This window comes from Ascidia mentula, chromosome 9 (genome assembly GCF_947561715.1).
Source record: "Ascidia mentula chromosome 9, kaAscMent1.1, whole genome shotgun sequence".
Taxonomy (NCBI): Eukaryota; Metazoa; Chordata; class Ascidiacea; order Phlebobranchia; family Ascidiidae; genus Ascidia; species Ascidia mentula.
The window spans coordinates 3351296-3365654 of NC_138574.1; the positions used below are offsets into that span (position 1 = coordinate 3351296).

The following is a 14359-nucleotide window of genomic DNA, read 5'->3' on the forward strand; positions in this document are numbered from 1 at the left end:
CTATATTATTTAAGATCGCTACAAGACATCAGATTTAAGATAATATATCCGGTCATTTACTAGTTTTAGTCCATTTTCTCCTAAAATGAAATAATTCCCAATCAAATATTTCCACGACATGCGCTATGGTATAATAAACTAATTTTGGTCACGTAATAAACATGCTCTAAATATCAGTTATCAGAATTGTGAATGTCAACATGTGGAAAAAAAATCAAAGAGCCATCAAACATGGTTAATCCTTCTAAGAAATTATAATCATTTGGAATAGTACAGCGATTAAAGTACAATGATTAGTAAAACACCATGGTATAATCTCAAGCAAAACTTTTAAAAATAACGCTGCTGTGAACAATTATCACGAAACGGAAATGAGGCATCAACACGATCTCATTACAAAATCGACCTATGTGAGTTTGGTGCTTCATATCGACGTTGGCTTTCATTGCCTGTATTGTGTAGTCACCGAAACGGTTTGCTTTGGTCAAAGGTGTCCATTATTTAAACCTACATTAATACTTCTAAGGCATGACTTGAAAAGGCGTGACTAAATGATGTTCCTACGTTTTGCACACGCCTCAAACACAAACGTTTACCGTTGAAATCCGGATCGGCCAATGTGAGTTTGGATATGACAAAAATCCCTTGTTTATTATGCTTTACTTGCTTTTTGTTATATTGTTTCTATACTTCTTTGCTATCGACTGCAGGTGACGTGTGCTTGTTTTTCTATTAATTTCGTAACAGTGTTTTATTTGTCTTTTTTTAATTTTTTACCACAATTATCACATTCTCATATTTTGTACAAATGCTTGACATAGGATAGAAAGAAATTTTGACTGCCGTTAAAAGCAATATTTGATTTGATTTTCTGTGGCAGACTGCCTTCCGGTAGCGTTGCGCCTTCTAGACGTACGAAGATAGTAAACACCGTTCAGTGTGAAAGATATTAAGCAAACCATAAAGCCTGTACACTTTACATTAAAAGCTTAATGCACGCAACGGAATGTAGACAATTTACCATGCATTTTGCACGGCGCAAATAGTTTAACCAGTTGATAACTCAAACAATTTTGAAACATTGCAAGTGCTTAGACTGCGGCAATTCCGCCATGGAAAAATATACACATGTTGCATTTTAGTCAAAACATTTGGTCCGTAGTAGTTGTTCTGTAAAAACAGAACTTGGGAATGTTTGCGAATTTTAATTTCAACTGTTTTAAGAGAATAATTTGGTCTAAATCCGTTCCAAACCAATCCATTCCAATCCTCAAGCTGGGTTACTTGGTATATACCGTTTAAATTGGATTGGTAGCAATAGGGACCGTGACCGTACCATCACCCTCCACCATGGACATCTGGACAGGAATGGTAAGTGGACGGCATGTTGCTGTTGTCATGATCATAGGTTGTAAACGGTTTTCCGTTGTGGTAGTGCAGACTATCGCCTAGAAATTCTACCATTCAGAACATGTTTATCTACAGTCTAGCTTAAAATTAGCAACGCTTGCGTTTCTCTGTTGAAAATTTTAAGTCCAATACGGTGTTCGACTAAATTTTTTACCAAAAACAGTGTGAAAACCAAATATACCGTCAATCACAATGACAGTATATGTGAGTAGTAGTTTCAAAACACATACCTGCAGTTCCTCGATATGATTCCAAGTTAAGGATGTAATTTGTTCGTTCGCTGCTTATATGGAAGATACTTCGTAAATCATAAAAAAAAAACTGATAAATACAAATGCTCTTTCTAGGTCATTTTCTATTTGATTTTTCCATAAGTGGCGTAGACTTTTATGTTGTCAAAAGCTGTCAAGTCGACCCGTAGTTCATATTGTCTATACTTGGTAATCTTGTGTAGGTTTTCAAGTCCTATATGAAGTTGGAGATAGTGATGGTTAAATTACAAGTATTTGGGCACGTTTAATACCACAAACAGGAAAAATTTAAACTAATTAGTTCAAAAGCGGTTTTAAAATGTTTCTGCAATAAGAAACAGAGAATTTGTTATAGACTTACAATAACCGAAATACTATTCGAATATCATCATAGGCACCCACCTATCCAGTAGTTACTATTAAAGTCCCCAAAACCATGTTTGTAAGACCTCCAGTTCTTTCTGAAACTTGTTGAGCCGTTTACACGCCTTTGTATCAACTAAAATAGACAAGCAAGAACTTATTTTTACTCATCTATATTTAAATCTGCAACTATTTCTTACAATCCAACCACCCCCGTCAGTAGATTGGTCACAAAAGACTTGAAGTGACGATGTTATATCGCTTGGAAAAGGGTGTATAGTGTAAACACCGCTTATACGTTTGTTCTGCAGAAAGCCCCTACAGTCTTTTGACGTTGTAAGCATGTTGGTTATGTCTATAAATGAATAAAACACAACACTAATCATGTGAATATAATACCAATGAATTATCACATTCTTTAGTCGTTTCGTTTATTTTGGTAAAATTACTTTTTTCATGGTCTACATGAGTGATGTTATGTTTGCTTTGTTGTGATATCTGTATTAAACATTTAAATTTACATGCTTTAATAAATATGTATGTGCTCTTATCAGGTAACACGATTTACATAATGATAACTTCGTGTGCTCATGTTACTAACTTACTTTCGAGTCGTGATAATTTATTTTCCAATGCTTCCAAACGTGAAGAAATTTGGTGGGATGCCATCCAGTCAAGGAAAACTTGGTTGTCCGGTTCCCCTTTTGGTCCGGGTTGTCCAATAGAACCTTTGGGGCCTATTAATCCTCTATTACCTTTGGGTCCAACGGGTCCTATCGATCCTTTAGCACCTGATTGACTTTCAAACCCTTTTGGACCAATAGAACCTTTGGTTCCTGGAGAACCTTTTGGTCCAGCTGGGCCTCGTTTTCCAGGACGACCAACTCCGCCATAAAATTCAGACGGAACTGAACAGGTTAGTTGGGCCGTTCGTGCCCCCTGACCAAATATCTCGCCAACACACAGTAGAAGCAAAAGAAAGCTAAACATTTGAGAAGGCTGTAAAAATATGTGGTTATAATCTAGTACCTTGTTGGAATAACCCAATTACAACAGTCTCAAAAACATTGATTTTCCTTCACAATGTCACATTTGCTAAAAAGGCAACGCACGTAATGCATTGCACCTCAACTGCCTTTATTATATTGCACCGTTTTTGGTTCGTTGCACTCTGTAACTTCGGTAGTGTATGTTTGCATGAATACGTAGGCCTTTAATGTTTAGGAAGAATGGAAGCAAACAACATTGTTTTGTTTTGTTTATTCAAATCAATTGTAGTCTTCTGCCTACGCCCCGGGAGAAAATTCAAACTTTTTCACCCCATGGTTTTTACAGTAACATTGGTGGCATTGAACGCAAGCAATAAACTGCAATCCGAGGAACTTGTTAACATTGCAAAGAAAAATTCAGCCCTGTTCCGCTCTGCTGATCAACCACTTCACCAGACGACTCTGCAAGTCAGCACTAAACTAGTTTTGCAATTCCACTGAGCTTTCAGCTTGAGCCCAAAAGTTTGACTTTATTTGACGGAAGCGTGAACCTGTCAATCCCATGCAAAATATAAAGAATATCAACCGCCAAGACTCAATCGTCATAACCTAAATACTATAAAAAGGCCTCTGATCATCATTACATTTTTTATTGCAAAGAACATGTTTTGAACCTAATCTGCATCACTAAGGAATTGTGCATAGAAAGGTGTAGGTGCTAACATAAAATCAAAAACCAAAAATGTACAAACAGAATGAACGCATTTGTTGGAATAGTTAAGTTGTATTTTCAATGTTCAAAATAAAACACTCAAGAGATGGCAGTAGAGCATCACTACCGTACTGAATTACGGTGGTTGACGGTTGAAAATGGGACGCTAGATAGGAAATTGGGCAGAAGCATCTTTACAGGTACAAAATATATCTTTGTAACTCAGACACTATGTGTGTTTGCTAATTGCAATTGGTAATGCAACGATCTTAAAATTACCAAGCTAAAATATTGCTACGTCATCACCATCAAGGCAACGGCTGAGTTGTGCAATATGTCCTAAGCATGTGTGTAAGCAATTTCTGTTTCCCATGTGAACTGCCAAGTGCTAGTTCAAGTTATAGCATAAATTATATTCTCTGCTCTGGACTGGACTGCCTGTGTTGCAGTCTATCGTTTGGTCATTCTAGTCTACTACTATCGCTTGATAAGTGCACGGTTTTCCTGCCTTAATCCACCGTAAGGACCGGGGTAGGGCATTCTATTCTATACTCTATCGGTTGCCATGTAAACTGCTTACGTGAAAGGGATTGAAATTAACATTGCCTGCCTTGTGCCTTCGTATTGGCACTTGGTAAGAATAATATCGTATGTACAAATTGGAAGATTGATTATTTCGAAAACAGAAGACAGGAGATTGCCAAATTCCAGCCCCAAGGCTCATGCCTTTTAAAGGACCGTAAAAATGAGGTTCAACTAGGAACTCTATGCCTAAACTAAACGCTACCTATGCGGCATAAGTTGCAATATCCAAAAAAAAACAATCTTGATACTCCTCCACGATGTATACGAATGGAAGGCATTGTTTCATCGTTTGCAGAGAGATATTTACAATTTGGAAATAGTAAAATATTGTATAAAGCAAATCATTACATCTTTTGTAAATTGGTGAAGTTAAGTTTCGATAACTAAACAAAATATACCGAGAGCATAAGGATATCACGAACATAATTTCCACCTATATGATTTACAGTGTACTGACATTTTATACACTACATGGTTTTCGGTATAACCCTCAGGTATGTTTACTGTATTAGACCACACCTTACCAGTCTGCGTTTCTTTTTAAAAGTTAACGTCATATGAACAACAAAACGTCGGTCACGACACGCGGAAGTTTGTGATAAGAGTAATGGGAAAACCTGCGTCACTTCCTACGGCACCCAGCAATCTCATGTTGTGGTTATGTGAAGACACGAAAGTTTTCTTTAAGACGCTAAACACCGGCATCGCATTTCTTAAAAATGCAGGGGGTAAAGAATACACTTTTTTCAGAGAAGTTCATGTACAATACCGCAACTCATTGGGATAAAATAAGGTTTTCGGACCTTGCTTGATCGACGCTAAGTTTAGCCGGGCAAATGACGTCATATACTTGTTCCAAACTGTTAGCAATTGAAGTGTATTTGTGGGGCGCTCAAAACCAATGTCGTATGCTGGGATAAGGATGTTCAAATTTTGCTCATAATTGAAATCGGAAAAACCAATGATTTAACCAACGTGACTCAACTTGGTTTGGGCAGCTCTCAGTCAGATAAACTTTTTTCATACGATTAAAAGGTTTAGCATGACAATTCCAATCACAAAAACATCTTCAAGCTTTTTTCTTGCTGCATGTGCGTTGTGTCATAGGAGATCGTCAACATTGCATATTAACACAATTAATTAACCATTGATGACGAAATCCTATTTGACTAATTCATTTCACAAAAGGCCACACGTGAGTTCTAACTTTTGTATTTCTGACCTGATTTCAATTCAAACCTGATACAAAGGTACTTAATCATTTGTTAGATTAAGAATATGCGATTCTATTGGTTGAGTATATCGAATCGAAACAGCAAGTTAAGTGATCATAATGTAAACTGATTCACAAGCAAAGCATAGTTGAATTAGACGTAGAGTTAGACTAAGTCAAAGACTGGGACAGAGACAGAGACTGACTGAATTAGTCAAGGAAGCATGCACATACATACACTACGATAAAAGACACTACAACGAAAAAGTCAGTTCGAAATTACCACGACAAAAGCAAGCACAAAAGCTGGTCAGCAGAATACAGATCGCGTGCAAGCACAAGGGTTGATCATCGAAATGACCACAAGTCAATCAAACAAAACAACAATGCGTGAGAATAGCGTGCGAGATTTGAAAAAGCACAATTCTACCATAAATCAGGAAATGAGGTCACCAACGAATGCGCATCCCTATTTACCACATTACAATCCGAATTTGAGAGGTCCCGAACTTTAATGACGTAATTTGGCTATTCGTGATCAATGTCCATGTTACGCATACGTAACACCTTTCAACCAACAAATCAATAACTTGACCCACTTGATTGATTGGGTGCAGCGAAACACGCAACTTTTTTCCATTTCAACACAACAAGACATAATATTACAATGATCACAGCCAAACACGAGCCAAGCACTATGCTAGGTACATTTAGTGACGTGTTTGCTTCTGTGGCAGCTGACACTGGAGTCTTTGATTCAGCTTTTGTTTCGTAAACCATAATAGAGAAATTGTTTACAGTGTAGAAGGGATATCCTGAGTGAACGGTGATCACATATGGACCAAGATCAGATGCTGAAACCTGAAAAACATGCTGGTGTTGGGCTTTTGTTCCAAAAATCATTGATATGTTATGCTTACATTGGTGAAGTACAAAACTACTTTGTTACTGGTCGACTTCGAAGTATAATGAACATTTTTTATTTCCTTTCCTGAAAATTAAACATAGTATGATAGTATAAAGTACTTTTTATCTGACAGAAGATATTTAATACACAATGCGGTATCCGGTTTGGCACATCGCGGTTTCTTTAAGTTTGTCAATTCTGCATTTCAGCCATGAGCAGGTTTTAAGTGGGTAAAGTTCTTACTAAGTTGTTTTCGTTTTTATATAAGAAAGTCAAGTCTAAATCTGTTGGATAAACAATTAAATATTAAGTAAACGGCAGACAGGTCCACTAATTTGATTTATTAGGTCTCATCATTACAGGTTGATGCCTGGTGACGGTCTTGCCAGCTACAGAGCCCAGCCAAATCTCTTTGATAGCGATTAGGTATAGTGACAAGTCGTTACAAGGTACATGATTGCCACTATACATTTTAATCTGATAACTTGGTTAATTTCAATTATCAACATGTATACCGTCTTTATGAGCAATTATCGGCTGAGGTCCAGATATTGGAGGGTTTGACTTAAATTCAACTTCCGCAATCCCGTAAGTGTTCAGAGTAAGTGTTCGGTTTATTGTCATGTTTGGTTCTATCTGTGGAGGAACTGCAATAAACAAAATTCCTTCAGTAAAAACTCGAGGTACTATTGCAAATAAATGGTCGTATCAACAATTTACATAGTATGTTGAGTTTGACCGCTCTGCTCGCCGATTCACCGAAGGTTTTCGAGCTTTAATGACATGTCAAATTCACGTCATGATGTGTTGGCGTAAAAACCACGTTGACCGACTTCATCTGTAAGTAACAAAGCGGTAGTCATATGCGCAGCTGTTTCATTTAAATTGCATTTTTTAGATTAGTTTACATGCATATGAACTTACTTTTTCACCTCCCCACGTTTGATTGATAAGGGTGATATTGACGTAATGCATTTGGCTGTTAAACACATCACAAAACAATAATGCACTGGTGTTGGTGTAAAACGTCACTCGAGAATTAGAAAAGTTTATATCGAGAAGGCGGCCTGAAAATGATAGGAATAGAATCAACTTCTATCAGCTGGTGGCAATTGTTCAACAAACCTCGATAACATCCCACATTGTCGCCACTCCAATTAGCTGTTGCGCCACAAGTGATTGTAGTTTGTCTTCCAATTATTTGAGATCCCTTTGTAATCACGGTACGATTACACTGCACGGTCGCAACTGTTCCATAAACCCATTTTTCCGGTAGATTGGGCGAAATTATTTTTAAATGTGTAACTTCAGGACAATCTTAGATTTGAAAAAAAAAGCGAAACAACTTTAGGTTTATGAGTTTTAAACATTACCCACATGTATTAGGTAGCCTACTTTGTAATGATATTCTAGGAGATTGTAGTGCATCTGATTGATCACAGCGAATTGCAGGATCAGGTATATAAAGAAACATTCCATCAAAAAAGTCTGGTCGAAGAATTGTTACATTCAAAACTATCTGAGAGGGATTTCGTTGTGCGTTAAACTCAGCCAAAGATGAGTTGTATGAATGATCAGTATTAGGAAAGGAGTATCCAATGTCAAAAGCATTGTTGGCCCTGATATCATTAAGTAGAACAATGTTCAGCTTTTTAGTAAAGTTAAATGTAATTTCTATGGACGGAATTCCTTTTGCCCACACAAACATATCACCAGTTGTTTTTCCATTTGAATTTATGGTTACATTCCAACATCGTCCTCAAAAACAAGAGGCGTATAAACATAAACAATTGCAACGCACGCAAGTTAAATTGTCACAAAATTCTACAGTAATCAGCCTTGGCAGCTTAGTGTCACCGATATATCTTTAAAAATATTGATCACGCTTGTAAAGATATCTTCAGTATCTTGCTATTCAAATGGAATCAATATTAACGCACTTGCCTTTAATTAAAACTTACCCGCACTTGCGAACTGATTCATTTGCATAATCAACAACAACAACAAACTTCCCAGCGACAGTTGCAACAATCCAGCCATAGTTCGTTATTCTGTCTCTACACTCACAGAGTGGGTTTACAAAGCCTCGTTTCAAACAAAAATGTGGTTTGGCAGCACACCTGTACGTTTTAATTACACACATTTACAACAAATAACAGGAAAGTGATTAAACAGTTTGTTCAGGTTATGAAAAAACAAAAATCTTGTTATGTAAGAAGCCGAATGGCATATTGTACCGTCAAAACTAGGAACTGTTTTTCTAATGTTTGGAATGCCCACTGGTACTTAGAAACTGTCAATTCGAAACTATGTCTGATTATAAATTACTTCCGCGTGAATATCAGGTTTCGTTCAGTGTCGTTAGCCTGTTTAAGTACGTTTCAAAAGATGTTGCGCTCATAAATTTATTGGAAAAATTACAAAAAGACACAATGAACAAACTAAGCTTTACCTTATTACATATCTAACAGGCACTTGAGTTAAGACTCGACTTCTTTTATATTTCAAAACAACATTTACCAGCAATTTTTCGCACTCCTGTAGGTTCTCCGATTTTTTCAGTTCTAGCCAACATCACCATGCAACGTACAGCTTTTACTTCACAACACCATCACGACTTTGGTTCCGCTTTGTAGGTGACACGGTCGTCATCATGGCTAAAGAGGAAGTGGGACGGTTTTTGGATGGCATTCTTAGACGTAAATGTCACAAACGTTCGTTTTTGGTGCTTGGTGTTTATATTCCTCGACAATTTCTGCTTTGTCTAAACGAAAAATGACAAAAAAAATGATTTACCACTGCGCTACACGCGTTTTAATAAAGAACTCCTATCTAAACTAATGCACTTTTGGCCAATCTTTACCTGCAGCATTGTGACGTCAGACTTATTCTCGACGCGAAGTGGGAAAGATTGGAAACAATAGCCATAGCCAGTAAAGTACTGGCTTACCCAACAGTTGGTACGTTTGTTCTTATTTGTGTTAACTTGTACAGTACCTGGACTGGGCAACATTAGTTGCGAGTCATATGTATCTACAATGTACACGAATAATGCAGATATAATTGTTAATTTTGTGGAAAGCGTAACTTTATCGCATCATGTTTACCACTGTTATGCTGTGACATTACAACTTGTATGTGAATGTATAATGTTTTCACAGAAAAACCGCTGCACTTGATACATTGCATCGCCAACACAAACATTCGTTGAGTATATTCAAGAGTGAACGTCTCGGGTAGCAATTGGGTGGCGCTTTATCAAAGGTCAACTGGGAGGAAAAGCGCAGGACCAGGCAACGCACATGAGGTTGTAACAGGCAGAGAAAGCATAAGTTCACTCGTAATTTTGTTATTCAAGATAAATGTGATAAAAATAAACTGGTGCGTGGTCGCGTTTACTCATGCTATTTTTTTAAACACTTAAATGAAACATTTTTTGTCTCCCAAAAAACAAAATGGTTTAAGGAAAAGGGCTGTTTCGAAAACTATATAAACAGAAAGAACGTATCTTTGACATACCTTTTGGGCGTTCGTTGAAATAATTAAGTTATATTTGCAATGCCGAACAAAAAAGCTATGCACACGAGATGGCGGTAAAGCATTAGTACCTTATCGAATTACGGTGGTGTTGGCGATTTTACAATAGGACGCGAAACTGGCAGATGTATCTTTACAGCTACAAAATAAATGCATGTTTTTGATGTTTGCATTGCAATTGATATTGGAAGAAAATCATGTTACTCCTCCAATGTATATGTGATTTGTGCGCATCGAAGGCATGCCATTATGTCATGCCTTAAGATATTTACAGGTTGGAAACATTAAAAGATTGTGTAAAGCAAATCATCACATCGTTTGTGGTGAAGTTTTTCGGTTTCGATAAGTTAACAATATATCCTAAGAGATCACAATGATATCACAAAAACACTCTAAAATGTCTCATAAACTGAATCGGCAGAATTAATTTGTTGGTTCACACCGACGTTAATGTAGTTATCGGCAGTTTTCTGCGGATTACGACTATGCTTTTTTGCTGCAGTATTTCCTGGATTGCGTTGAGTTACTCTGCAACAAAAACAAATAAATTTGTAATGTTTTGCTTTGCCGAATTAACGTAAAATGCTATATCCTAATATTTATGCAATACTAGCTTAAATAATCCAAAAAGGGGTCCTTACTGAGGCTGCTTTTGGAAATTCCTTGTGTCTTCTACTGGTCTGTTGGTCGCTGACGGAGTCACAACATTTCCTATGAAACAGTAACCAATCAGAAATAACAAGCAGATATTGGTTTTTAGCGGGCCAAAAAGGCATAGTTTATTTCTTTCCAATTAAACATAGACAGCGACATTCAAACATCATAACTTTTCGCCAGCTTTGTTTCCTATCAACCAAAAACTTATTTTTAGCTTGACCCACCTGATTCGTTAGAAGCAGCGAAACACCCAACTTTTTTCATTTTCATTATGACAAGACATAATATTACAATGATCACGGCCAAACACGAGGCAAGCACGATGTTCGTAACGTTTGTGGATGTGGTTGCTTCTACAGTAGCCGATACTGGAGTCTTGGTTTTAGCTTTTGTTTCGTAAACCATAATAGAGAAATTGTTTACAGTATAGAAGGGATACCCTGAGTGAACTGTGATCATATATGAACCAAGATCAGATGCTGAAACCTGAAAAACATATTGGTGTTGAGCTTTGATTCCACAAATCATTGATATGTTATGCTTACATTGGTGAAGTACAAAACTACTTTGTTAGTGATCGACTTTGAAGTATAATGAACATTTTTGATTTCCTTTCCTGTAAATTAACAATTGTACGATTGCATAAAGTACTTTTTATCTAACAGTAAAAATATAATACACAAAGTAGTATTAGGTATGGTTGAACACGGTTTTATTTCTTTTTGCCAGTTACGCGGTTCAGCGAAGAACAGTTTTTTTTGTGGGTAAAAGTTCTTACTATGTTGTGTTCTTTTTTCGAAGCCAAAACTAAGATTCCAGAAAATTAAGCAGAAGTTTTTAACACAAACTGTGTTCATCATTAGGGCTATATTGCTGAATGAATGAGATTGACCACACAGGCTGTGCCCACCCACATGAAAATGGATGCAAAGACGAGCGAAACTCAAATGTTAAATGACCATAGCTCTCCTGTGACACGGGGCAAGGCTGTGACAGGTGATTTGCAATTTATCAGACTGTAGTACACAGCTTCCTATCCCAATTAGTCAGCTCTAAGTTTTTTGCACGTTTTTATCTTCCTTTCGGCATTTTATATAGGCAAGTTGTGTGTGTTTGTTTTTTAGCATTTTGCTTGTATTACGCCACTGTGTAATAGCTTGTGAAGTGTATCGTTTAAGTTTGTTTTGGAATGGATGTGGCAGGGTTTTCATATTCTTTTACTGTTTCGTTTCAATAGGCTGATAAGTTTGTTTTGCAAGACTTATTTGAAGGTAGATAATTTCTGACGTAAAGATATTTGTTCGGATACCAGGCTCAGGGTTATTACAAAGAAAGTCGTTACATACGGGTTACTATACATTTGTATTAGAAAACTTTCCATGCATGAGCAACATTTAATTCTTGACCATAGTCTCACCGTCTTTATTAGCAGTTATTGACAAAGATTTTTTATTGGGAAGATTTGACTCAAATTCAACTTCCGCAATCCCATGAGTGCTCAGAGTAAGTGTTCGGTTTATTGTCATGTTTGGTTCTATCTGTGGAGGAACTGCAATAAACAAAATATCTTCAATACAAGCTCGAGGTACTATATTAGAACTGCAAATAAATGGACGTATCAATAAATTACATAGTATGTTGAGTTTGACTGTTCTGCTCGCCGATTCGCGGAAGTTTTTCGAGCTCTGGAAACACGTCACACTCACGTCATGATGTGTTGGCGTCAAAACCACGTTAACCCACTTCATCTGATAATAGCACATAGATAGTCACACAACACTTTTTATTTAACTACAGTATAACATGTTGCTGAATTAACGCCCAAGAAAGTGTACACACCTTTTCACCTCCCCACGTTTGATTGTTAAAGGTTATATTGATGTAACGCATTTGACTGTTGTATGTATCACAATATAATAACACCTGAGTATTGGTGTAAAATGTTTTGCTCGAAACATTTATGTTCAAGTCCAATAGATAACCTGCAAATGGAGCATGTAAAACAGTGTTTTCCAACCAGTGTTACGCGACGGCATTCCAGGTGATACGCGAGCACCTTTACGTAATTTGCGGATATAGTTCGAATTTAAACAATTGTAAGTGATCTGAAAATGTTCTTTACTTCATTCCCTAGGTTATTTTGTAACACTCAACTAGGAGGTACGTGCCGAAATTGTTTTACCTTTGAAGTGGTACGTAACAAAAAGTTTGGGAATAACCTTTATAACAATGAATATCGACATCATCCCATTCAGCTGTTGCACCGCATGTGATGTTAGTTTGGCGTCCAATTATTTGAGATTGCTTTTCTAGCACAGTGTTGTCACACTGTATAGTTGCAGTTGCTCCGTAAACCAATTTTTTGTTCGGACTTGGCGAAACCATATTTAGACGTAGAGGTTGAGGACATTCTTTTATCGCACATAAAAAAAATATTTAAGCGTTGACTCGTTCGATATAAACTACATTAAAGTAAACTGTACCAACAAACGAGATTGGGCGCGTATTTCTTAATTTGTTTGCTTCATTGCAATCCCATCCATTTCCAGTAACATAAAAAAATTTTCCATCGAACTGGTGTGGTCGAAAGATTGTAACATACAGGACTAATTGCGAAGCATTTCGTTTTAAAGCCAGTTCGGACAAAGATGGGTCAGATGAATAAAGGTATATAGCCCAACTGTAACTTCCAATGTATAGCCCCTCGCTCGAATGCACTTCAAACAGATATCTGAAATCTGGACTTTTTAATGTAAAATTGAATATTACTTGAATAGATGGAACGCCATACGCCCATACAAACATGCCGCCCGAAAACCTTCCATTAAAATGCATTGTAACATTCCAACAATCCCCTTAACAAAAACAAATGTGAACAACGGTAGGGTTCTAAAAGACGACATCAATTACCTGCACTTGCACCCTGAAAAATCCCTGCAACCAACAAAAATACTACTACGCATATGCAGATATTTTTCATGTCCTTTTTACCTTTGCGCATGTAAAAAATGGATTCAATCTCTCAGGACTGACTTTTTATGTCCAGTGCACCTACGTTTATGGCGCCCACGAGTTATTCACTACCTGCAGTCTGCCAAACGTATGCAGTGCTAATTTTTTCAACAAACTTCTACCAAGTGCTCCTACAATCAGTTACTAATGTTTAAAACCCAATGGAGGTTATCAGTTGGATAGATAAATTATTTTAGTAAGATAACATTGTATTTAAAGAGTGCATAATAAATGAAACATGCATCAGCATTTGTAGCAGCAGTGTATTAAATGCTGCAAATCCAGGTATGAAAACAGTAGTATGAGACAGTAGTAAATAAATAGCCACTATTTGTTACATGACTTTTCATGATGTGGTTACGTCCTGCTTGTAAAAAGTGCAATGTTGTTGTATATGTTGATTATTTATGTGCAAAGGTATAAAACAACGACGTGGGCTACGCGTTGGCACAAATATACCTAAATAGAAAATGACGAATAGGTTCGTGATGTAACATGCTGTGATGTCGGAACAGGTGTTTGCCTGCCTACAGATAGTTACAGATTTTGACAAGTTCATAACGGTATGTAATTTCACGTTCTTACCAAAGTTTATACTACTTCCAAAATGTCTTCATAATGCTACACCGATATGTGTTAAGATCATTCAACAAAGAGGGTACCCTCTGTCTCCTTTCGACTCCTGCCGCGTAAATGCAATTAAAAGTACACATTCCAAAAGGT

General features: G+C 36.9%; 2 protein-coding genes and 1 pseudogene across 4 annotated transcripts; all 3 read right to left on the minus strand.

Moving 5' to 3' along the window:
* Positions 1-783: 783 nt before the first annotated feature.
* LOC145914041 (microfibril-associated glycoprotein 4-like) lies at positions 784-3020 on the minus strand (annotated as a pseudogene). Its single transcript, XR_014403354.1, has 6 exons — positions 2630-3020; positions 2225-2379; positions 2064-2160; positions 1775-1875; positions 1641-1704; positions 784-1448 (listed from the first exon to the last, which is right to left on the minus strand). The product of XR_014403354.1 is annotated as a microfibril-associated glycoprotein 4-like (transcript).
* A 2740-nt stretch (positions 3021-5760) lies between these two features.
* On the minus strand, positions 5761-8147 carry LOC145914183 (uncharacterized). Of its 2 annotated transcripts, none has more exons than XM_083001972.1 (7): positions 7826-8147; positions 7556-7747; positions 7355-7497; positions 7151-7268; positions 6946-7077; positions 6444-6514; positions 5761-6384 (listed from the first exon to the last, which is right to left on the minus strand). In XM_083001972.1, the coding sequence occupies exons 5-7, from the start codon at positions 7052-7054 to the stop codon at positions 6106-6108; spliced, it is 459 nt and encodes a 152-aa protein (XP_082858098.1). In that variant the 5' UTR covers positions 7055-7077; positions 7151-7268; positions 7355-7497; positions 7556-7747; positions 7826-8147; the 3' UTR covers positions 5761-6105. Both variants share the same exon structure in this region; 1 of them encodes a protein (XP_082858098.1).
* A 1814-nt stretch (positions 8148-9961) lies between these two features.
* LOC145913686 (uncharacterized) lies at positions 9962-13610 on the minus strand. Its single transcript, XM_083001430.1, has 10 exons — positions 13535-13610; positions 13108-13479; positions 12844-13035; positions 12464-12606; positions 12255-12372; positions 12042-12173; positions 11170-11240; positions 10849-11110; positions 10609-10678; positions 9962-10495 (listed from the first exon to the last, which is right to left on the minus strand). The coding sequence occupies exons 1-10, from the start codon at positions 13602-13604 to the stop codon at positions 10360-10362; spliced, it is 1566 nt and encodes a 521-aa protein (XP_082857556.1). The 5' UTR covers positions 13605-13610; the 3' UTR covers positions 9962-10359.
* Positions 13611-14359: the final 749 nt, after the last annotated feature.